Below are 23,242 nucleotides of genomic sequence, written 5' to 3'. Positions count from 1 at the left end.
CTCTCCATACACCCCACCCGCTGTGTCTCTCGCAGGAGCTCTCCATACATCCCACCCGCTGTGTCTCTCGCAGGAGCTCTCCATACATCCCACCCGCTGTGTCTCTCGCAGGAGCTCTCCATACACCCCACCCGCTGTGTCTCTCGCAGGAGCTCTCCATACACCCCACCCGCTGTGTCTCTCGCAGGAGCTCTCCATACACCCCACCCGCTGTGTCTCTCGCAGGAGCTCTCCATACATCCCACCCGCTGTGTCTCTCGCAGGAGCTCTCCATACATCCCACCCGCTGTGTCTCTCGCAGGAGCTCTCCATACATCCCACCCGCTGTGTCTCTCGCAGGAGCTCTCCATACATCCCACCCGCTGTGTCTCTCGCAGGAGCTCTCCATACACCCCACCCGCTGTGTCTCTCGCAGGAGCTCTCCATACATCCCACCCGCTGTGTCTCTCGCAGGAGCTCTCCATACACCCCACCCGCTGTGTCTCTCGCAGGAGCTCTCCATACATCCCACCCGCTGTGTCTCTCGCAGGAGCTCTCCATACATCCCACCCGCTGTGTCTCTCGCAGGAGCTCTCCATACATCCCACCCGCTGTGTCTCTCGCAGGAGCTCTCCATACATCCCACCCGCTGTGTCTCTCGCAGGAGCTCTCCATACACCCCACCCGCTGTGTCTCTCGCAGGAGCTCTCCATACACCCCACCCGCTGTGTCTCTCGCAGGAGCTCTCCATACACCCCACCCGCTGTGTCTCTCGCAGGAGCTCTCCATACACCCCACCCGCTGTGTCTCTCGCAGGAGCTCTTCATACACCCCACCCGCTGTGTCTCTCGCAGGAGCTCTCCATACACCCCACCCGCTGTGTCTCTCGCAGGAGCTCTCCATACATCCCACCCGCTGTGTCTCTCGCAGGAGCTCTCCATACATCCCACCCGCTGTGTCTCTCGCAGGAGCTCTCCATACATCCCACCCGCTGTGTCTCTCGCAGGAGCTCTCCATACACCCCACCCGCTGTGTCTCTCGCAGGAGCTCTCCATACATCCCACCCGCTGTGTCTCTCGCAGGAGCTCTACATACATCCCACCCGCTGTGTCTCTCGCAGGAGCTCTCCATACATCCCACCCGCTGTGTCTCTCGCAGGAGCTCTCCATACATCCCACCCGCTGTGTCTCTCGCAGGAGCTCTCCATACATCCCACCCGCTGTGTCTCTCGCAGGAGCTCTCCATACACCCCACCCGCTGTGTCTCTCGCAGGAGCTCTCCATACATCCCACCCGCTGTGTCTCTCGCAGGAGCTCTCCATACACCCCACCCGCTGTGTCTCTCGCAGGAGCTCTCCATACACCCCACCCGCTGTGTCTCTCGCAGGAGCTCTCCATACACCCCACCCGATGTGTCTCTCGCAGGAGCTCTCCATACACCCCACCCGCTGTGTCTCTCGCAGGAGCTCTCCATACACCCCACCCGCTGTGTCTCTCGCAGGAGCTCTCCATACACCCCACCTGCTGTGTCTCTCGCAGGAGCTCTCCATACACCCCACCCGCTGTGTCTCTCGCAGGAGCTCTCCATACACCCCACCCGATGTGTCTCTCGCAGGAGCTCTCCATACACCCCACCCGCTGTGTCTCTCGCAGGAGCTCTCCATACACCCCACCCGCTGTGTCTCTCGCAGGATCTCTCCATACATCCCAACCGCTGTGTCTCTCGCAGGAGCTCTCCATACACCCCACCCGCTGTGTCTCTCGCAGGAGCTCTCCATACACCCCACCCGCTGTGTCTCTCGCAGGAGCTCTCCATACACCCCACCCGCTGTGTCTCTCGCAGGAGCTCTCCATACACCCCACCCGCTGTGTCTCTCGCAGGAGCTCTCCATACATCCCACCCGCTGTGTCTCTCGCAGGAGCTCTCCATACATCCCACCCGCTGTGTCTCTCGCAGGAGCTCTCCATACATCCCACCCGCTGTGTCTCTCGCAGGAGCTCTCCATACACCCCACCCGCTGTGTCTCTCGCAGGAGCTCTCCATACATCCCACCCGCTGTGTCTCTCGCAGGAGCTCTCCATACACCCCACCCGCTGTGTCTCTCGCAGGAGCTCTCCATACATCCCACCCGCTGTGTCTCTCGCAGGAGCTCTCCATACATCCCACCCGCTGTGTCTCTCGCAGGAGCTCTCCATACACCCCACCCGCTGTGTCTCTCGCAGGAGCTCTCCATACACCCCACCCGCTGTGTCTCTCGCAGGAGCTCTCCATACACCCCACCCGCTGTGTCTCTCGCAGGAGCTCTCCATACACCCCACCCGCTGTGTCTCTCGCAGGAGCTCTCCATACATCCCACCCGCTGTGTCTCTCGCAGGAGCTCTCCATACATCCCACCCGCTGTGTCTCTCGCAGGAGCTCTCCATACATCCCACCCGCTGTGTCTCTCGCAGGAGCTCTCCATACATCCCACCCGCTGTGTCTCTCGCAGGAGCTCTCCATACACCCCACCCGCTGTGTCTCTCGCAGGAGCTCTCCATACATCCCACCCGCTGTGTCTCTCGCAGGAGCTCTCCATACACCCCACCCCCTGTGTCTCTCGCAGGAGCTCTCCATACATCCCACCCGCTGTGTCTCTCGCAGGAGCTCTCCATACATCCCACCCGCTGTGTCTCTCGCAGGAGCTCTCCATACATCCCACCCGCTGTGTCTCTCGCAGGAGCTCTCCATACATCCCACCCGCTGTGTCTCTCGCAGGAGCTCTCCATACATCCCACCCGCTGTGTCTCTCGCAGGAGCTCTCCATACACCCCACCCGCTGTGTCTCTCGCAGGAGCTCTCCATACATCCCACCCGCTGTGTCTCTCGCAGGAGCTCTCCATACACCCCACCCGCTGTGTCTCTCGCAGGAGCTCTCCATACACCCCACCCGCTGTGTCTCTCGCAGGAGCTCTCCATACACCCCACCCGCTGTGTCTCTCGCAGGAGCTCTCCATACACCCCACCCGCTGTGTCTCTCGCAGGAGCTCTCCATACATCCCACCCGCTGTGTCTCTCGCAGGAGCTCTCCATACATCCCACCCGCTGTGTCTCTCGCAGGAGCTCTCCATACATCCCACCCGCTGTGTCTCTCGCAAGAGCTCTCCATACACCCCACCCGCTGTGTCTCTCGCAGGAGCTCTCCATACACCCCACCCGCTGTGTCTCTCGCAGGAGCTCTCCATACATCCCACCCGCTGTGTCTCTCGCAGGAGCTCTCCATACATCCCACCCGCTGTGTCTCTCGCAGGAGCTCTCCATACATCCCACCCGCTGTGTCTCTCGCAGGAGCTCTCCATACATCCCACCCGCTGTGTCTCTCGCAGGAGCTCTCCATACACCCCACCCGCTGTGTCTCTCGCAGGAGCTCTCCATACATCCCACCCGCTGTGTCTCTCGCAGGAGCTCTCCATACACCCCACCCGCTGTGTCTCTCGCAGGAGCTCTCCATACACCCCACCCGCTGTGTCTCTCGCAGGAGCTCTCCATACATCCCACCCGCTGTGTCTCTCGCAGGAGCTCTCCATACATCCCACCCGCTGTGTCTCTCGCAGGAGCTCTCCATACATCCCACCCGCTGTGTCTCTCGCAGGAGCTCTCCATACATCCCACCCGCTGTGTCTCTCGCAGGAGCTCTCCATACATCCCACCCGCTGTGTCTCTCGCAGGAGCTCTCCATACACCCCACCCGCTGTGTCTCTCGCAGGAGCTCTCCATACACCCCACCCGCTGTGTCTCTCGCAGGAGCTCTCCATACACCCCACCCGCTGTGTCTCTCGCAGGAGCTCTCCATACACCCCACCCGCTGTGTCTCTCGCAGGAGCTCTCCATACACCCCACCCGCTGTGTCTCTCGCAGGAGCTCTCCATACACCCCACCCGCTGTGTCTCTCGCAGGAGCTCTCCATACATCCCACCCGCTGTGTCTCTCGCAGGAGCTCTCCATACATCCCACCCGCTGTGTCTCTCGCAGGAGCTCTCCATACATCCCACCCGCTGTGTCTCTCGCAGGAGCTCTCCATACACCCCACCCGCTGTGTCTCTCGCAGGAGCTCTCCATACACCCCACCCGCTGTGTCTCTCGCAGGAGCTCTCCATACATCCCACCCGCTGTGTCTCTCGCAGGAGCTCTCCATACATCCCACCCGCTGTGTCTCTCGCAGGAGCTCTCCATACATCCCACCCGCTGTGTCTCTCGCAGGAGCTCTCCATACATCCCACCCGCTGTGTCTCTCGCAGGAGCTCTCCATACACCCCACCCGCTGTGTCTCTCGCAGGAGCTCTCCATACATCCCACCCGCTGTGTCTCTCGCAGGAGCTCTCCATACACCCCACCCGCTGTGTCTCTCGCAGGAGCTCTCCATACACCCCACCCGCTGTGTCTCTCGCAGGAGCTCTCCATACACCCCACCCGCTGTGTCTCTCGCAGGAGCTCTCCATACACCCCACCCGCTGTGTCTCTCGCAGGAGCTCTCCATACACCCCACCCGCTGTGTCTCTCGCAGGAGCTCTCCATACACCCCACCCGCTGTGTCTCTCGCAGGAGCTCTCCATACACCCCACCCGCTGTGTCTCTCGCAGGAGCTCTCCATACACCCCACCCGCTGTGTCTCTCGCAGGAGCTCTCCATACACCCCACCCGCTGTGTCTCTCGCAGGAGCTCTCCATACACCCCACCCGCTGTGTCTCTCGCAGGAGCTCTCCATACACCCCACCCGCTGTGTCTCTCGCAGGAGCTCTCCATACACCCCACCCGCTGTGTCTCTCGCAGGAGCTCTCCATACATCCCACCCGCTGTGTCTCTCGCAGGAGCTCTCCATACATCCCACCCGCTGTGTCTCTCGCAGGAGCTCTCCATACACCCCACCCGCTGTGTCTCTCGCAGGAGCTCTCCATACACCCCACCCGCTGTGTCTCTCGCAGGAGCTCTCCATACATCCCACCCGCTGTGTCTCTCGCAGGAGCTCTCCATACATCCCACCCGCTGTGTCTCTCGCAGGAGCTCTCCATACACCCCACCCGCTGTGTCTCTCGCAGGAGCTCTCCATACACCCCACCCGCTGTGTCTCTCGCAGGAGCTCTCCATACATCCCACCCGCTGTGTCTCTCGCAGGAGCTCTCCATACACCCCACCCGCTGTGTCTCTCGCAGGAGCTCTCCATACACCCCACCCGCTGTGTCTCTCGCAGGAGCTCTCCATACACCCCACCCGCTGTGTCTCTCGCAGGAGCTCTCCATACACCCCACCCGCTGTGTCTCTCTCAGGAGCTCTCCATACACCCCACCCGCTGTGTCTCTCGCAGGAGCTCTCCATACATCCCACCCGCTGTGTCTCTCGCAGGAGCTCTCCATACACCCCACCCGCTGTGTCTCTCGCAGGAGCTCTCCATACACCCCACCCGCTGTGTCTCTCGCAGGAGCTCTCCATACATCCCACCCGCTGTGTCTCTCGCAGGAGCTCTCCATACACCCCACCCGCTGTGTCTCTCGCAGGAGCTCTCCATACACCCCACCCGCTGTGTCTCTCGCAGGAGCTCTCCATACATCCCACCCGCTGTGTCTCTCGCAGGAGCTCTCCATACATCCCACCCGCTGTGTCTCTCGCAGGAGCTCTCCATACACCCCACCCGCTGTGTCTCTCGCAGGAGCTCTCCATACACCCCACCCGCTGTGTCTCTCGCAGGAGCTCTCCATACATCCCACCCGCTGTGTCTCTCGCAGGAGCTCTCCATACACCCCACCCGCTGTGTCTCTCGCAGGAGCTCTCCATACACCCCACCCGCTGTGTCTCTCGCAGGAGCTCTCCATACACCCCACCCGCTGTGTCTCTCGCAGGAGCTCTCCATACATCCCACCCGCTGTGTCTCTCGCAGGAGCTCTCCATACACCCCACCCGCTGTGTCTCTCGCAGGAGCTCTCCATACACCCCACCCGCTGTGTCTCTCGCAGGAGCTCTCCATACATCCCACCCGCTGTGTCTCTCGCAGGAGCTCTCCATACATCCCACCCGCTGTGTCTCTCGCAGGAGCTCTCCATACACCCCACCCGCTGTGTCTCTCGCAGGAGCTCTCCATACACCCCACCCGCTGTGTCTCTTGCAGGAGCTCTCCATACATCCCACCCGCTGTGTCTCTCGCAGGAGCTCTCCATACATCCCACCCGCTGTGTCTCGCAGGAGCTCTCCATACACCCCACCCGCTGTGTCTCTCGCAGGAGCTCTCCATACATCCCACCCGCTGTGTCTCTCGCAGGAGCTCTCCATACATCCCACCCGCTGTGTCTCTCGCAGGAGCTCTCCATACACCCCACCCGCTGTGTCTCTCAGAATATGGCGACACAGAAACATAAGGATTTATTTTTAGATTAGTTAGGATTAGTTTTCCCATATACAGCATTGTTTGCTAACGTTACCTCAGAGGCAGTAAAACAAGACTAAAACTGCAGCTTGGTGTCGCCAGAATCGCAGTGATCCATCGACTAACGCTAATGGGCCATTCAGAGCTTGGAAACTTTATGTAAATTAACACCCCCCCTCCAAAAAAAAAAATGTCATCTATTTCAAAATACCTTGGTTTTTTTCGGTCCCCATCACCTTCCCAATCGCCTTAAAAAAATAAATAAAACACCAAAAAATACAACTAACAGGGCAATAGGTTACTTAAGGAAGTGATCAGCAAAAAACAAACAATAAAACACTGAAATAAATGCAGGTGTCTTATGGACTGTTTGTCTACGGAGCATAAAGAGTTAATTCCACTTCCTCTAGTGGTTACTTCTAGTATTACACAGCACTGAAAGACAACAGTTCCTGTGAGCGAGCAGTTCTCCTCCTGGTGGTGGCTGCCGATATTACAGCGTAGCTCCTCCTCCTCTCCCTGACGTTCACTGGCAGCGCAGTAGGTTGTGCAAGATGGCGAGCAGAGCCATGTCCGTGGCATTGAGTAGGGCACCGAGGATCCAGGCCTGCGGGCCCAGCGTCCTGCTGGTCAGGTGAGGTCAGACGCTGTGCTCGGCTTGGGCCCCTGCAGTGTCGCAGCCCTCCTCCGGTCCTGTGTAGAGGGGCACAGCGTGTAATGCTGGAGCCCTCGTGCACTTTATGACGCTGGCTGCGGTATTAGTGGTTGCCCCCGTCCCCCATGTAGTGCGCCCCTGCATTGTGTGCCAGCAGGCAGTGCGGGCAGCTCAAGGTCACTGCCCCGTGCCTGGCAGAGCCGCAGCCAGGCCCCTCTGGCACCTAGGACACCCCAGGGCTTCTGTCACCAGTGCTCCCAGCCGTGTCCGCGAGTGTTCGCTCCACTGGTGGGAAGGGTTCTGTGTTTTCACTAGAAAGCGATGCTTGGTAACTTTCTCCAGTATTATTACACAGTGACATATGGAGGTGGTCCTTCCCTACATGAGGGGAGACGCTCCTCATCCGAGTCCTCACACACCAGCCACAGAAGTCCGCCGGTCCCCCCTGCCACGGCGCCAGCCACAGAAGTCCGCCGGTCCCCCCTGCCACGGCGCCACCCACAGAAGTCCGCCGGTCCCCCCCTGCCGTGGCGCCAGCCACAGAAGTCCGCCGGTCCCCCCCTGCCGTGGCGCCAGCCACAGAAGTCCGCCGGTCCCCCCCTGCCACGGCGCCAGCCACAGAAGTCCGCCGGTCCCCCCTGCCGCGGCGCCAGCCACAGAAGTCCGCCGGTCCCCCCCTGCCGTGGCGCCAGCCACAGAAGTCGACCAGCCCCCCCCCCCTCTGCCGTGGCGCCAGCCACAGAAGTCCACCAGTCCCCCCCCTGCCGTGGCGCCAGCCACAGAAGTCCGCCGGTCCCCCCCTGCCGTGGCGCCAGCCACAGAAGTCCGCCGGTCCCCCCCCCCCTGCCGTGGCGCCAGCCACAGAAGTCCGCCGGTCCCCCCCCCCCCTGCCGTGGCGCCAGCCACAGAAGTCCGCCGGTCCCCCCCCCCCTGCCGTGGCGCCAGCCACAGAAGTCCGCCGGTCCCCCCCCCCCTGCCGTGGCGCCAGCCACAGAAGTCCGCCGGTCCCCCCCCCCCCTGCCACGGCGCCAGCCACAGAAGTCCGCCGGTCCCCCCCTGCCGTGGCGCCAGCCACAGAAGTCGACCAGCCCCCCCCCCCTCTGCCGTGGCGCCAGCCACAGAAGTCCACCAGTCCCCCCCCTGCCGTGGCGCCAGCCACAGAAGTCCGCCGGTCCCCCCCTGCCGTGGCGCCAGCCACAGAAGTCCGCCGGTCCCCCCCCCCCTGCCGTGGCGCCAGCCACAGAAGTCCGCCGGTCCCCCCCCCCCTGCCGTGGCGCCAGCCACAGAAGTCCGCCGGTCCCCCCCTGCCGTGGCGCCAGCCACAGAAGTCCGCCGGTCCCCCCCCCCCCTGCCGCGGCGCCAGCCACAGAAGTCCACCAGTCCCCCCCCTGCCACGGCACCAGCCACAGGAGTCCGCCGGTCCCCCCCCCCCTGCCGCGGCGCCAGCCACAGGAGTCCGCCGGTCCCCCCCCCCCCCCCCCTGCCGCGGCGCCAGCCACAGGAGTCCGCCGGTCCCCCCCCCCCCCCCTGCCGCGGCGCCAGCCACAGGAGTCCGCCGGTCCCCCCCCCCCCCCCTGCCGCGGCGCCAGCCACAGGAGTCCGCCGGTCCCCCCCCCCCCCCCCCCGCGGCGCCAGCCACAGGAGTCCGCCGGTCCCCCCCTGCCGCGGTGCCACTTGTGTAGAAGAATAGGCCGCACATCTCTCGCTAACACTCGTGTGATGCTGGCCATTTTTCAGGGACTGCTGCAGACCACCACAGCTCCTTCTCCGGTCCCCGTCACATCCCTACACTGTGTTCCAAATTATTATGCAAAAAATATTTCCTCATATTTTCTCTAAATTACCTATATGAATTGCAGTCATTGTTATTTTCCAGTCATCTAATATTCTAGTATAATTTCAATGTTTTTGAACAAACTGCCTATGAAAACAGTATATTTTTTTAAAATAAACACTCAAAATGCATGTTCCAAATTATTATGCACAGCAGAGTTTTCAACCTTTTTATTTTGAACAAAAAAAAAGGTCAATTGTGAAATTATTAGCATTATCAGCTTATTACAAAATGAAATCAAACAGTTTTCAAGTCAAAACTTTATTCTAGGTGATGTTACATTTGCACATAGGACCCCTTGTTCGAAAGAAGCTTCTGAACTCTTTTGTCCATTGAAAATGTCAGTTTTTGGATGGTTTGTGCTTCAATTGTTTTGCATGTGGATAGAATACAGTCATGGCCAAAAGTTTTGAGAATGACACAAATATTAATTTTTACAAAGTCTACTGCTTCACTTTTTCTAATGGCAATTTGCATATACTCCAGAATGTTATAAAGAGTGATCAGCTTAACAGCAATTACTTGCAAAGTCAATATTTGCCTAGAAAATGAACTTCATCCCCCAAAACACATTTCAACATCATTGCAGCCATGCCTTAAAAGGACCAGCTAACATCGTTTCAGTGATTGCTCCATTAACACAGGTGTGGGTGTTGATGAGGACAGGGCTGGAGATCAATCTGTCATGATTAAGTTAGAATGACACCACTGGACACTTTAAAAGGAGGCTGGTTCTTGGCATCATTGTTTCTCTTCTGCTAACCATGGTTATCTCTAAAGAAACACGTGCAGTCATCATTGTACTGCACAAAAATGGCCTAACAGGGAAGAGTATCGCAGCTAGAAAGATTGCACTTCAGTCAACAATCTATCGCATCATCAAGAACTTCAAGGAGAGAGGTTCCCTTGTTGCCAAAAAGGCTCCAGGGCGCCCTAGAAAGACCAGCAAGCGCCAGGACCATCTCTTAAAAGTGTTTCAGCTGCGGGATCGGGCTACCAGCAGTGCAGAGCTTGCTCAGGAATGGCAGCAGGCAGGTGTGAGTGCATCTGCATGCACTGTGAGGCGCAGACTCTTGGAGCAAGGCCTGGTCAAGGAGGGCAGCAAAGAAGCCACTTCTCTCCAGAAAAAACATCATGGACAGACTGCTATTCTGCAAGAGGTACAGGGAGTGGACTGCTGAGGAGTGGGGTAAAGTCATTTTCTCTGATGAATCCCCTTTTCGATTGTTTGGGACATCTGGAAAACGGCTTATTCGGAGAAGACCAGGTGAGCGCTACCACCAGTCTTGTCTCATGCCAACTGTCAAGCATCCTGAAACCATTCATGTGTGGGGTGGCTTCTCAGCCAAGGGAATGGGCTCTCTCTCAGTCTTGCCTAAAAACACAGCCATGAATAAAGAATGGTACCAGAATGTCCTCCGAGAGCAACTTCTCCCAACCGTCCAAGAGCAGTTTGGCGATCAACAATGCCTTTTTCAACATGATGGAGCACCTTGCCATAAAGCAAAGGTGATAACTAAATGTCTCAGGGAACAAAACATAGAGATTTTGGGACCATGGCCTGGAAACTCCCCAGATCTTAATCCCATTGAGAACTTGTGGTCAATCATCAAGAGACAGGTGGACAAACCAAAACCTTCAAATTCAGACAAAATAAAAGCATTGATTTTGCAAGAATGGACTGCTATCAGTCAGGATTTGATCCAGAAGTTGATTGAGAGCATGCCAGGGAGAATTGCTGAGGTCCTGAAGAAGAAGGGTCAACACTGCAGATATTGACTTGCTGCATTAACTCATTCTAACTGTCAATATAACCTTTTGCTACTCATAATATGATTGCAATTATATTTCTGTATGTGATAAAAACATCTGACAAACACACATAAAAACCAGAGGTCAGCAGATCATGTGAAAATATAATATTTGTGTCATTCTCAAAACTTTTGGCCATGACTGTACTCTCCCAGAGCTGTTGCTTAGATGTGAACTGCCTCCCGCCATCATAGACACTCCTTTTGATGATGCTCCAGAAGTTCTCAATGGGGTTGAGGTCAGGGGAAGATGGTGGCCACACCATAAGTTTGTCCTCTTTTATGCCCATAGCAGCCAGAGATGCAGATATGTTATTTGCAGCATGAGACAGTGCATTATCATGCATGAAAATGATATTGCTGCGGAAAGCACGGTTCTTCCTCTTGAACCATGGCAGGAAGTGCTGTTTTAGAAACACCACATAGATTATGGAGTTCATCTTTACCCCTTCAGGGATCCTAAAGGGGCCGACAATCTCTCTCCCCATGATTCCAGCCCAAAACATTACTCCACCTCCTCCTTGTTGGCGCCTTAGCCGTGTTTTCATGGGGTGTCCATCAACCAGCCATCCTCCACTCCATCCATCTGGACCATTGAGCGTTGCACAGCACTCATCGGTGAACAAAACAGTTTGGAAGTCAGTCTTCATGTATCGTTTGGCCCACTGGAGCCGTTTCTGCTTGTGTGCAGTGGATAGAGGTGGTCGACAGGATGGCTTACGCACAGCTGCAAACCTCTGAAGGACCCTGCATCTTGTTGTTCGGGGGACGTTGGAGGCACCAGCAGCTTCAAAAACTTGTCTGCTGCTATGACAAGGCATTTTTGCAGCTGCTCTTTTAACCTGACGCAATTGCCTGTTGGAAAGAATCCTCAATTTTTCCTTATCAGCACGCACACGTGTGTGCTGGGAATCAGCTACATACTTCTTGATTGTGCGATGATCACGATGAAGTGTCTTGGCAATGTTGATTGTAGTCATGCCTTGACCTAAATACTCCACAATTTGTTGCTTCTCAGCAGCCAACATATCCTTTTTCTTTCCCATTTTGGCAAAAAATGTAGGCTGCTTAATAATGTGGAACAGCCTTCTTAAGTAGTCTTGCCTTTATTTGGACACACCTGCCAAACTAATTTGCACAGGTATCTGCAATTGCTTTCAGTGATATAAAGAGCCCTGACACACATCACCATCAATGAGTTTAAATGACAAACAAAAAAAACTCTAACCTTATCACTCCTAAACTCTTTTTGCATAATAATTTGGAACACAGTTTATAGCCGCTCTTGTGCTGTGGAGACATCTTGGGCTCACACCTGACTTTTCCAGTGTTAACCGCTTCAGGGAACGCTCCTTCTTTGAGGAATTCTTCTTATCCTGAAGCGTGCAAAACAACCAACACATTTCTATGTAAAGATGTCATGAAAGCCAATGGCACAAAGAGATGCTAAGAAGGAAGCTTCAGGGGGAAAAAAACGCCAGGATTTTCTGAAGCGTCTTCCTCATGAACAATCTGTCAGTGGTTTTACAGTAGAAATACATTGAGTCTCCTCCATAACCTCCACGTGCACATGCCCTAAGTTTACACAGACTGTCAGTTCTGTCTGCAGCTTGGGCACAAGTTTCATAAAACATATATTACATGGAAACTAGAGCCCCCCCCCCCCCATAGCTTTGATTCCGTAAAGGGGTTTCCCAACTTCCAGGACATTTTGATTTTTATTGTCATAAACCATATATTCATATTTAGCTGTCAGGTGGGCGAGGCCAACTAGAGGGCGTGAACTCGCACAATACAACTGTATAGGGAGGCCACGCCCACTGGACATGTTCTGGCCGGGAGCATGTATAATTACGCATACATACCTTCCGATCTTGGCTCAGAAATCGGCAAATCACACAGACTACATACTTAATCAATTTGGACCAGACAACCCCTTAAAAAAAACTGTAAAAGCAATTTTTTGTTAATTTCACTCCATATTCACCTTTAATGTGGCCTGTGATCATAAATGAGTTGAGAGGAGCACAGAAAAATATATAATAGTTATAAACTCTAAGAATGAGCTCACTGTTGGATCCTTAGGGTCCCTTTACATTTAGCGATGCACCAGCGATCCCGACAACAATACGACCCGGTCAGGATCGCTGGTGCGTCGCTACATGGTCGCTAGTGAGCTGCCAAACAGGCAGATCTCATCAGCGACACAGCAGCGATAAGCTCTAACCTGTCACACCATAGCTATAATGACTTCCTCCTGAGTCCATACATCGCTAGTCGGCGCCAGCGGGACTTCAACAAGGAAGAAATGGCCCGTTACACTTAGCGTCCCTTTTCACTTAGCGTCGTACCAGCAATCCCGACAACGATACGACCTGGTAGGGAATGCTGGTACGTCGTTACATGGTCGCTAGTAAGCTGCCAAACAGGCAGATCTCTTCAGCGACGCAACCACAATCCAGCGATCAAACACAGCGATGCATGCTGGAGAGTGGGACGCCGACAACGAAAAAATTGCCCAGGATATTCCTGCATGATCAGCGATATCCGGGGGGGGGGGGGGTGCTATTGCGTCACAAAATCTCGCTATGTGAGACGGGTCCTTTAGTTAACTCATTTTGCATCCATCTGCAGAGGTGCAGAGGAGAGGGGCTGTTAAATAGCTTTTGTGAGACCCAACAGCAAAGACGATTTAATCCCAAAAAGGCCCCTTCAGTTATAGGAGATTTTCACCATTGGAAAAAGTGTGATTTCTGAACGCGCGCTGTGCCTAGCACTAAGCTTAGTATTATAGCTCGGCTCTATTACAGTAAATGGGGCTGATCCTCGACACCACATACACTTTGCGGGCCAGTGTCGCTCTATGTCTAGAATAAAACGGCCCCGTTTCTGTAATCCTGTACAACCCCTTTAATACATTGCTACTAAATGTAGCTATCGGGGCACCTGGGTATCAGAGGCAGGGCTCGGTAAGGACGGGCAGCATTAATACTGCTTTTCTGGTGCCGGTAAAATGACTCTGACCCCTTCTTCCTCCACCTAAATCAGCTGCTTGCCAGAGGGGTCACTTTCGATGGCCTTCTGACAAGGGTGGTCCCTGATAAGACCATCCCTTTAATAACTTCCTACACTTGTCCTTATTAACTGGGTAGTAAAACTCTAGACTGGCGTATGCACTCTCCAGTGCTTTGTGCAGCGAGGCATTCAGTGATTGTTTCTACACCAGGTTAATCACAGCATGAATAATCCTTGTACCGGACTCTAGATCCGTCAGATAGAGATATGTTTGCTTTCTGATACCGACTCACGGTCACTTTATACCACACGTGTCAAATTTGGCCCCCGACCCCGGAATACCCCCCCCCCCTCCTCCACCAGGCATTGCACTCTGAACGATATTGGCATCCTGATCTCTTAGCAGGAAAGAAGCTGCAGAATATATCATGTTTTTCTAGTGGTTTTGGCATGTTACATTTGTCCCTTGTGCATGCTGATAAGGTTTAAGTCCTATTCTATAGAATCATAACGCAAAAAAAACTGATACCTGCGTTTTTGGTGCTTTTTTTTCACCACCCATTCAAATCAATGGGTGAAAAACGCTGAAAGAAATGACATGCTCCAAAAAACCATGCAAAGCACAAAATCCTGATGACAAGGAAACCAATGTGTGTGCATGAGATTTTTTAAATCTCATAGGCTTTGCTGGTACTGTAAAACACAGCTGAAAATTAGTATAAAAAACGCAGCAACAACGCCCAGTGTGATTGTAGCCTGTTGCTTCGTCAGCTATGACTTGTGATGTGCTGTACACTGGGGAAGCAAGGCTAGGTATACACAGCATCTGTGCCCACTGGTGGGCATATACCCTTAGCAGGTATGTGGAAAAGTGGCCACAGTCAGCGTAGGTACCTAGGTATCCCTATAATGGACACACAGCGTGATGATTACTGTGCAGTGCCCATTCGCTGTCTGCTGCTTTTCACTATATCGCAAAACAGACAGTTGGCAGCAACAGCCAGACATTTTTTTTCTTTCTGTAGTCTGTTGGTTTTTTTTTTTAATATTCCCATTTGTGCTTCCTTCCCTGCTTGTTCAGTGCCTGCTCAGTTATACTTAGCTGGTTTTTATTAGAAGGCCTGATTTAGAACTTTTCTTACTGTACTGTGCAGATGAACTGACTTGTCTGACCGTAAACTTACTGACCGTTTCTAAAGTTTACAAGAGGAACTGTGAACCCTCAGGTCTAGAAACAGTCAGTAAGCTTGGACTATAATACATGTAATCCAGAGGCACAGCAAATAATCTAGGAAACTAATGACATTCATAAGGGGTCACAGCCTGCAAGCAAAAACTTATTTTTTTGCTAACGATTACGACCGAGAGATACATAGTCAAGATGACCAATCCTAGAGTAAGAAGGAAATAAGAGTGCTGGTAAGTATTTTGCCTATAAACACTCAATAAGATGTTTTTATCTCATCAAGCATCTATCACTAACACATCAAGAAAATCCAAGATCACTTCTATTACACCTTCCCCATTTTCCTGTCCTTTGTACATGGGGATCCTATGTTCCTGAAGAGAGAGGTCACCGTGTTACATTTATCTCATGTGACCGTTGCTATGTACAGTGCCTACAAGTAGTATTCAACCCCCTGCAGATTTAGCAGGTTTGATAAGATGCAAATAAGTTAGAGCCTTCAAACTTCAAACAAGAGCAGGATTTATTAACAGATGCATAAATCTTAAAAAACAAAAAATTATGTGGCTCAGTTAAATTTTAATACATTTTAAACAAAGTGTGGGTCAATTATTATTCAACCCCTAGGTTTAATATTTTGTGGAATAACCCTTGTTTGTAATTACAGCTAATAATCGTCTTTTATAAGACCTGATTAGGCCGGCACAGGTCTCTGGAGATATCTTGGCCCACTCCTCCATGCAGATCTTCTCCAAGTTATCTAGGTTCTTTGGGTGTCTCATGTGGACTTTAATCTTGAGCTCCTTCCACAAGTTTTCAATTGGGTTAAGGTCAGGAGACTGACTAGGCCATTGCAACACCTTGATTTTTTCCCTCTCGAACCAGGCCTTGGTTTTCTTGGCTGTGTGCTTTGGGTCGTTGTCTTGTAGGAAGATGAAATGACGACCCATCTTAAGATTCTTGATGGAGGAGCGGAGGTTCTTGGCCAAAATCTCCAGGTAGGCCGTGCTATCCATCTTCCCATGGATGCGGACCAGATGGCCAGGCCCCTTGGCTGAGAAACAGCCCCACAGCATGATGCTGCCACCACCATGCTTGTCTGTAGGGATGGTATTCTTGGGGTCGTATGCAGTGCCATCCAGTCTCCAAACGTCACGTGTGTGGTTGGCACCAAAGATCTCGATCTTGGTCTCATCAGACCAGAGAACCTTGAACCAGTCTGTCTCAGAGTCCTCCAAGTGATCATGAGCAAACTGTAGACGAGCCTTGACATGACGCTTTGAAAGTAAAGGTACCTTACGTGCTCGTCTGGAATGGAGACCATTGCGGTGGAGTATGTTACTTATGGTATTGACTGAAACCAATGTCCCCACTGCCATGAGATCTTCCCGGAGCTCCTTCCTTGTTGTCCTTGGGTTAGCCTTGACTCTTCGGACAAGCCTGGCCTCGGCACGGGAGGAAACTTTCAAAGGCTGTCCAGGCCGTGGAAGGCTAACAGTAGTTCCATAAGCCTTCCACTTCCGGATGATGCTCCCAACAGTGGAGACAGGTAGGCCCAACTCCTTGGAAAGGGTTTTGTACCCCTTGCCAGCCTTGTGACCCTCCACGATCTTGTCTCTGATGGCCTTGGAATGCTCCTTTGTCTTTCCCATGTTGACCATGTACGAGTGCTGTTCACAAGTTTGGGGAGGGTCTTAAATAGTCAGAAAAGGCTGGAAAAAGAGATAATTAATCCAAACATGTGAAGCTCATTGTTCTTTGTGCCTGAAATACTTCCTAATACTTTAGGGGAACCAAACAGAATTCTGGTGGTTTGAGGGGTTGAATAATAAATGACCCTCTGAATAAACTTTTCACAATTTAAAAAAGAATTAAACAAAGAAATAACATTCTTTTTTGCTGCAGTGCATTTCACACTTCCAGGCTGATCTACAGTCCAAATGTCACAATGCCAAGTTAATTCCGAATGTGTAAACCTGCTAAATCTGCAGGGGGTTGAATACTACTTGTAGGCACTGTATGTGACCTTTCTATCTATTTAACGACCCCGGGCACTTTATACCTTTTACTTTAACACAAGAAGAAAGTGTTGAGATGCAAATAATAAAAGGTAATAGAACAAATTGGTAAAGCAGATTTATCCTAGCCCATGCAATCACTGCTAGTCTGGTATACTGTAATAGAACCATGTATCAAAAGCTTTAACCCCTGTTAGAAAAATTATCTCCCGAGGCACGGCATAATCTGACTCAAGGTAGTTCTTTATTCCTATCTTGTAGCCAGTGGACAAGGCATTGGTTATAAGCGTTGTCCAACTTATACTCTTAGGATACATTAGTCAGTTTATATACAGTTGGGAAAATAAGTATGTGATACACTGCTGATTTTTGCAAGTTTTCCCACCTACAAAGAATGGAGAGGCCTGACATTTTTCTCGTAGGTACACTTCAACTGTGAGAGACAGAATCTAAAACTAAAAGCCAGAAAATCACATTGTATGATTTTTTCATAATTAATTTGATTTTTTATTGCATGAAATATGTATTTAATAGGATAGAAAAACAGAACTTAATATTTGGTATAGAAACCTTTGTTTGCAATTACAGAGGTCAGACGATTCCTGTAGTTCTTGACCGAGGTTGCACACACTGCAGCAGGGATTTTGGCCCACTCCTCCATACAGATCTTCTCCATGTCTTACAGGTTTCAAGGCTGTCGCTGGGCAACATTGAGTTTCAGCTTCCTCCATAGATTTTCTATTGAGGTCAGGTCAGGAGACTGGCTAGACCACTCCAGGTCCTTGAAATGCTTCTTACGGAGCCACTCCTTAGTTGCCTGGCTGTGTTTTTCAGGTCGTCATGCTGGAAGACCCAAGCACGACTCATCTTCAATGTTCTTACTGAGGAAAGGAGGTTGTTGGCCAAAATCTCTTTAATACATGACTCCATCCATCCTCTCTTCAATACAGTGCAGTCGTCCTGTTCCCTTTGCAGAAAAACACCCCCAAAGTATGATGTTTCCATCTCAATGCTTCATGGTTGGGATGGTGTTCTTGGGGATCTGCTCGCCCATCTATTCCTCCAAAAACGGCCAGTGGCGTTTAAACCAAAAAGTTGTATTTTGATCTCATCTGACCTTCTCCCATGCCTATTCTGGATCATCATGAAGGTCATTGCTGAACTTTAAATGGGCATGGATATGTGCTGGCGTGAGCAGGGGGACCTTGCGTGCCCTGCAGGATTTTACTTCATGATGGCATAGTGTTTTGCTAACAGTAATGTTTGAGGCTGTGGTCCCAGCTCTCCTCAGGTCAATGACCATGTCCTCCTGTGCAGTTCTGGACTGATTCCTGACCTTTCTCAAAAACATCCTTACCCTGCGAGGCGTGATCTTGCATTGAGCCCCAGACTGAGCAAGATTGACAGTCATCTTGTGTTACTTCCATTGTCTGATAATTGTGCTAACAGTTGTTGCCTTCCCACCAAGCTGCTTGCCTATTTTGTAGGCTAGGCCATCCCAGCCTTGTGCTGGTCTAAAATTTTGTCTCTGGTGTCCTTAGACAGCTCCTTTGTCTTGACCATGGTGGAGAGGTTGGAGTGTTATTGATTTAGTGTGTGGACAGGTGTCTTTTATACAGGTAACAAGTTCATAACAGGTGCAGTTAATACAGGTAATGCGTGCAGTGTAAGAGGGCCTCTTAAAGAAAAACTAACAGGACTGTGAGAGCCAGAATTCTTGATGGTTAGTAGAACAAATACTTATTTCATGCAAGAAAATGCAATTTAATTACGTAAAAATCAAACAATGTGATTTTCTGTTTTTTACTTTTAGATTCTGTCTCTCACACTTGAAGTGTACCTACAATAAAAATTATAGACCTCTTCATTCTATGTAGGTGCAAAATCTTCAGTGTATCAAATACTTATTTTTAACACTGTATATATGTATAAAAAAATCTTTCCATCTTATCTGAACCATCTGATATTCTTACAACATAGACTCGGAATGTTATATGAGCATATCCTACTTGAGTAGATTGTTGCCCAATGCCCGTTGCTTACCTTTTCCACCATATGGCCTGGATAGATAAAGATAGTTGGTACTGCATTTGTTCTTAGTCGCACTGTTTGCCCCGTTCTGTCAAAACATGATTCTTCAAAATGTTTTTAACATAAGAAGGTGTGCAGGCTTGGGAAGAAGTTTTCTCTGTTCACAAGGTTAAGCCATTGTGGTGTTCTTTCTGGGTTTGATGGAAATCTGTATAATGCACAATACCTAATATTGTCTAATTCTTTTTTTTTTTTTTTTTTTTTTTTTTTTTAATATCTATTTACGTAGTTTAGCTTCATGTTACTTGCAGCAACAACGCTGGCTTGGACAGTCTCCCCCAAATCCGCCTGCTTATCTAACCCACAGGTGTTGATAACCCAAGTCCTGTAGAAATTCAAGGTTGCAGTCTTATTGGGTCTCTATGCCAGAAACAGATGTTTCATAAGTACAAATCTACAAACGTTCTTTTGTCCGAGCCATGAGAAATTCTCTGGGAAATACATTTTGCTATAACTTTTCACTCTTGATTTTCATAAATATATAGTAATCAGAACAAGGTGTAAAATATTAACCATAACATAAGTGCATTATATTTAAACGTGTTTTCCAATGAACAAAAGTTGATTTTAATCAATAGATCTTGGAATAATAATTTCCACAATTAGATGTATTTATGTAAAATGTTCCTGTGTTGAGATAGTCTTATAACTGTGCTCCTGCTGTGTACTCTGTAACTCAGCACAGGAACTTCTTCTTTAACCTCTTCGCGACCGCCCACAGTAGATAAACGTTGGCGCTTGCTGGGCTTTGTGCAGCGCCGACGTTTATCTACTGCCGGCGGTTTTGTGCCCCCCGGGACCCCCTCATACCTTATAACGCGGGGATCCCGGTGCACAATGCATGCTGGGACCCCCGACGTCATCGAGACCTGATTGGTTCAGGTCCTGATGACGTCGCGTCACAGCAGCCAATGAGAGAGCTCGCTGGGAAAGCTGCTTGTTTCCCGGCGATCTCCCTCATTATAATGCGACTTCTCCTCTGAGCTCATGCTGACAGATGAGCAGAGGTGAAGCAGCGTTACTGTGTGACTAGATCGCTGCCTGGCACAGCTGATCGCTGCCTGGCACAGCTGTGTCAGGCAGCGATCTTGTCACACAGTAACGCTGCTTCACCTCTGCTCATCTGTCAGTGTGAGATCATAGGAGAAGTGGCGTTACTATGTGCCGGGCAGCGATCTTGTCACATAGTAACGCTGCTTCTCCTCTGATCATCTGCCAGTGTGAGATCAGAGGAGAAGTGGCGTTACTATGAGTCAAAAATACAAAAAATAAAAAACACAAAAATAAAAAAAAAGTAAAGAAAAAAAAAAGCAGGTAGGCAGGCTAGGGTTAGGGCTAGGGTTAGGGCTAGGGTTAGGGCTAGGGTTAGGGCTAGGGTTAGGGGTGTGTTGGGGTTAGGGTTGGATTTCGAATTGGGGGTTTCCACTGTTTAGGTACATCAGGGGCTCTGTAAATGCAATATGACGCCCGCAGACCATTCCATCAAAGTCTGCATTCCAGAACGTCACTACTTCCCTTCCGAGCCCCCCCGTGTGCCCAAACAGTAGTTTTCTTCCACATATGGGGTACCAGTGTACTCAGGACAAATTGGACAACAACTTTTGGGGTCCAATTTCTCCTGTTACCCTTGTGAAAATAAAAAATTGGGGGCTAAAAGATCATGTTTGTGGAACAAAAATGATTTTTTATTTTCATGGCTCTACGTTATAAACTTCTGTGAAGCACTTGGGGGTTCAAAGTGCTCACGACACATCTAGATAAGTTCTTTAAGGGGTCTAGTTTCCAAAATGGGGTCACTTGTGGGGGTTTCCACTGTTTAGGCACATTAGGGGCTCTCCAAATGCGACATGGCGTCCTATCTCAATTCCAGCCAATTCTGCATTGAAAAAGTCAAACGGCACTCCTTCCTTTCTGAGCTCTGCCGTGTGCTCAAACAGTGGTTTAGCCCCACATACGGGGTATCGGCGTATTTGGGAGAAATTGCACAAAAAATTTTGTGGTTCATTTTCTGTTTTTACACTTGTGAAAATAAAAAAAATGGTTCTGAAGTAAAATGTTTGTGAAAAAAGTTAAATGTTTATTTTTTCCTTCCACATTCCATTCATTCATGTGAAGCACCTGAAGGGTTAATAAACTTCTTGAATGTGGTTTTGAGTACATGGAGAGGTGCAGTTTTTAGAATGGTGTCACTTTTGGGTATTTTCTGTCATATTGACCCCCCAAACTCACTTCAAATGTGAGGTGGTCCCTAAAAAAAATGGTGTTGTAAATTTTGTTGTAAAAATGAGAAATCGCTGGTCAACTTTTAACCCTTATAACTTCCTAAAAAAAAAAAAAATTGTTTCCAAAATTGTGCAGATGTAAAGTAGACATGTGGGAAATGTTATTTATTAACTATTTTGTGCGATATCACTCTCTGATTTAAGGGCATAAAAATTAAAAGTTTGAAAATTGCAAAATTTTCAAAATTTTTGCCAAGTTTCGATTTTTTTTAACATATACGCGCAGTTCATATCTAAGAAATTTTACCTCTATCCTGAAGTACAATATGTCATGAGAAAACAATGTCAGGATCAGCAGGATCCGTTGAAGCGTTCTAGAGTTATGGCCTCAAAGTGACACTGGTCAGAATTGAAAAAATTGGCCTGGTCACGAAGGCAAAAACAGGCTCAGGCACGAAAGGGTTAAACACATCCAATTGTGGAAGTTATTATTCCACGCTCTATTGATTAAAATGAACTTTTGTTCTTGGGATAAACTCCTTTAAGGTAGTTCCTCCTTCTTTGGTGTTTGTCACCTTAACTCAGCAATGAAGCCAATGCCCATAGCACGGCGGGAAAGGTGAGTATAAGCGTGCAATTGCAGGGCGTAGTCGCGGGATTCCAGGACCAGCAATGCACGTTACAGCGTACTCTGATGCTAATTTGAAAGGGGGGTGGTATGCAAATGAAGACTTAAGGCCCAGTTTTCTTACCTTGGAGCCTGGAAGAACTTGTAACCATAAGTGAATAAAAGACAATTTCTGTACATCACGACCACAGATATGGGCAAACAGGTATGACTATTTTAACTATTTTATTACCTGTATGCCCATATTAATAGGTAAAAACGTCCCTAGCTCCAAACTGGGCACTGTCCAATCAGAAAGCTGCAAAAAAAACCTCTTCCAAAACACTTCAGAAAACTAAAAAATCCTCCAAAAACTCTCCAAGATGGAACATTTCCTGAAATGGTCTCTACTAGAAAACTCATTTTTGACTGCCTTTAAAAAACCTGTGTGTGCCTATGGCCTAAGGCTGCCACAGTAGCATTGATCTGTAATTTCCACATTTAGGAATAGTTTGCATTGTTAAATCAGGATCAGTAAAGGTGGTCTGTCCTGTATCAGTTTACTATAATGATCATAAGACCATTCAAAGTCCTCTCTCACGGTAATTATTGACTACACGGAAACAACGGATACCACACCAAACATAATGTTTTCACATCAGGATTCCCAAATTAACCACATTTTTAGTTTTTTTTTGTTTCTGTAAATGTTTTGTTACTTCTGCAGTACAGTTGAGTGAATATATTCGGAATCTGTTGCCGAATCTGAATTGGCAGCAACCAGGAGATCTGGTGGATAACTCCCCTGATGAGTCCACATGGATGAAACGCGTCAGGAGACATTAAAGGCTTGACAAAACCTTTTATATATTGGCAGAGCGTTGAACTTGGGGTATCCCCAGGCCAATTGGGTGAGATCAAGCCTTTTTCCATTTTGATGCGGCAGAGCTGCGGAGGGCTGCGTATTTCCTCCATGAAGCTCTGCCCACTGCCGCACCTCCTCCGTTCAGCTCCACCTACGTCTGCATGCGGCCTGCATACCCTATCTTTAACATTGGGTACGCAGGCCTTGCGAATCTATTCTGATGCTTCCGCATACGTCGTTTTGACGATGCAGCGACCGCAACAAAATGCAACATGTTGCATTCAATGCAGGTCGCCACAGCGTCAAAACGATGCATGCAGAGGCATCCACATACATCCGCACGGCCTGTGTACCCAGTTAAAGATGGGGGACGCATGCCGACGTAGGCGGAGCTGAAGGAAGAGGTGTGGCAGTGGGCGGAGCATTACGGAGGAACTCCACAGCTCTGACATCCGCAAATGTGAAGCCGGCCTTAATGAATCATTGTGCTTACCCAATTAGTAAAAGGATAAATATTGTCCTATAGAACAGTTAATACAGGGAGCTCTGATTGCTTTATGCTGCAAAA

The 23,242-nt window shown here is 50.2% G+C and overlaps 1 protein-coding gene across 1 annotated transcript in view; it reads left to right on the top strand.

The window, feature by feature from the left end:
• The first annotated feature begins 6,814 nt into the window (after nt 1-6,814).
• Nucleotides 6,815-23,242, top strand: part of NIPSNAP2 (nipsnap homolog 2) — a 54,727-nt gene continuing 38,299 nt past the window's right edge. The window contains exon 1 of the mRNA XM_073558950.1: nt 6,815-7,004. Coding sequence (XP_073415051.1) covers nt 6,925-7,004 — 80 coding nt within the window. The 5' untranslated portion in view covers nt 6,815-6,924. The remainder of the gene's footprint in view (nt 7,005-23,242) is intronic.

Source organism: Dendrobates tinctorius, unplaced genomic scaffold (assembly GCF_039654945.1).
Source record: "Dendrobates tinctorius isolate UK_male_01 unplaced genomic scaffold, ASM3965494v1 ptg000263l, whole genome shotgun sequence".
In the NCBI taxonomy this organism is placed as follows: Eukaryota; Metazoa; Chordata; class Amphibia; order Anura; family Dendrobatidae; genus Dendrobates; species Dendrobates tinctorius.
The sequence above is the reverse complement of the archived record's forward strand: the minus strand, read 5'-3'. Positions and strand labels throughout refer to the sequence as shown.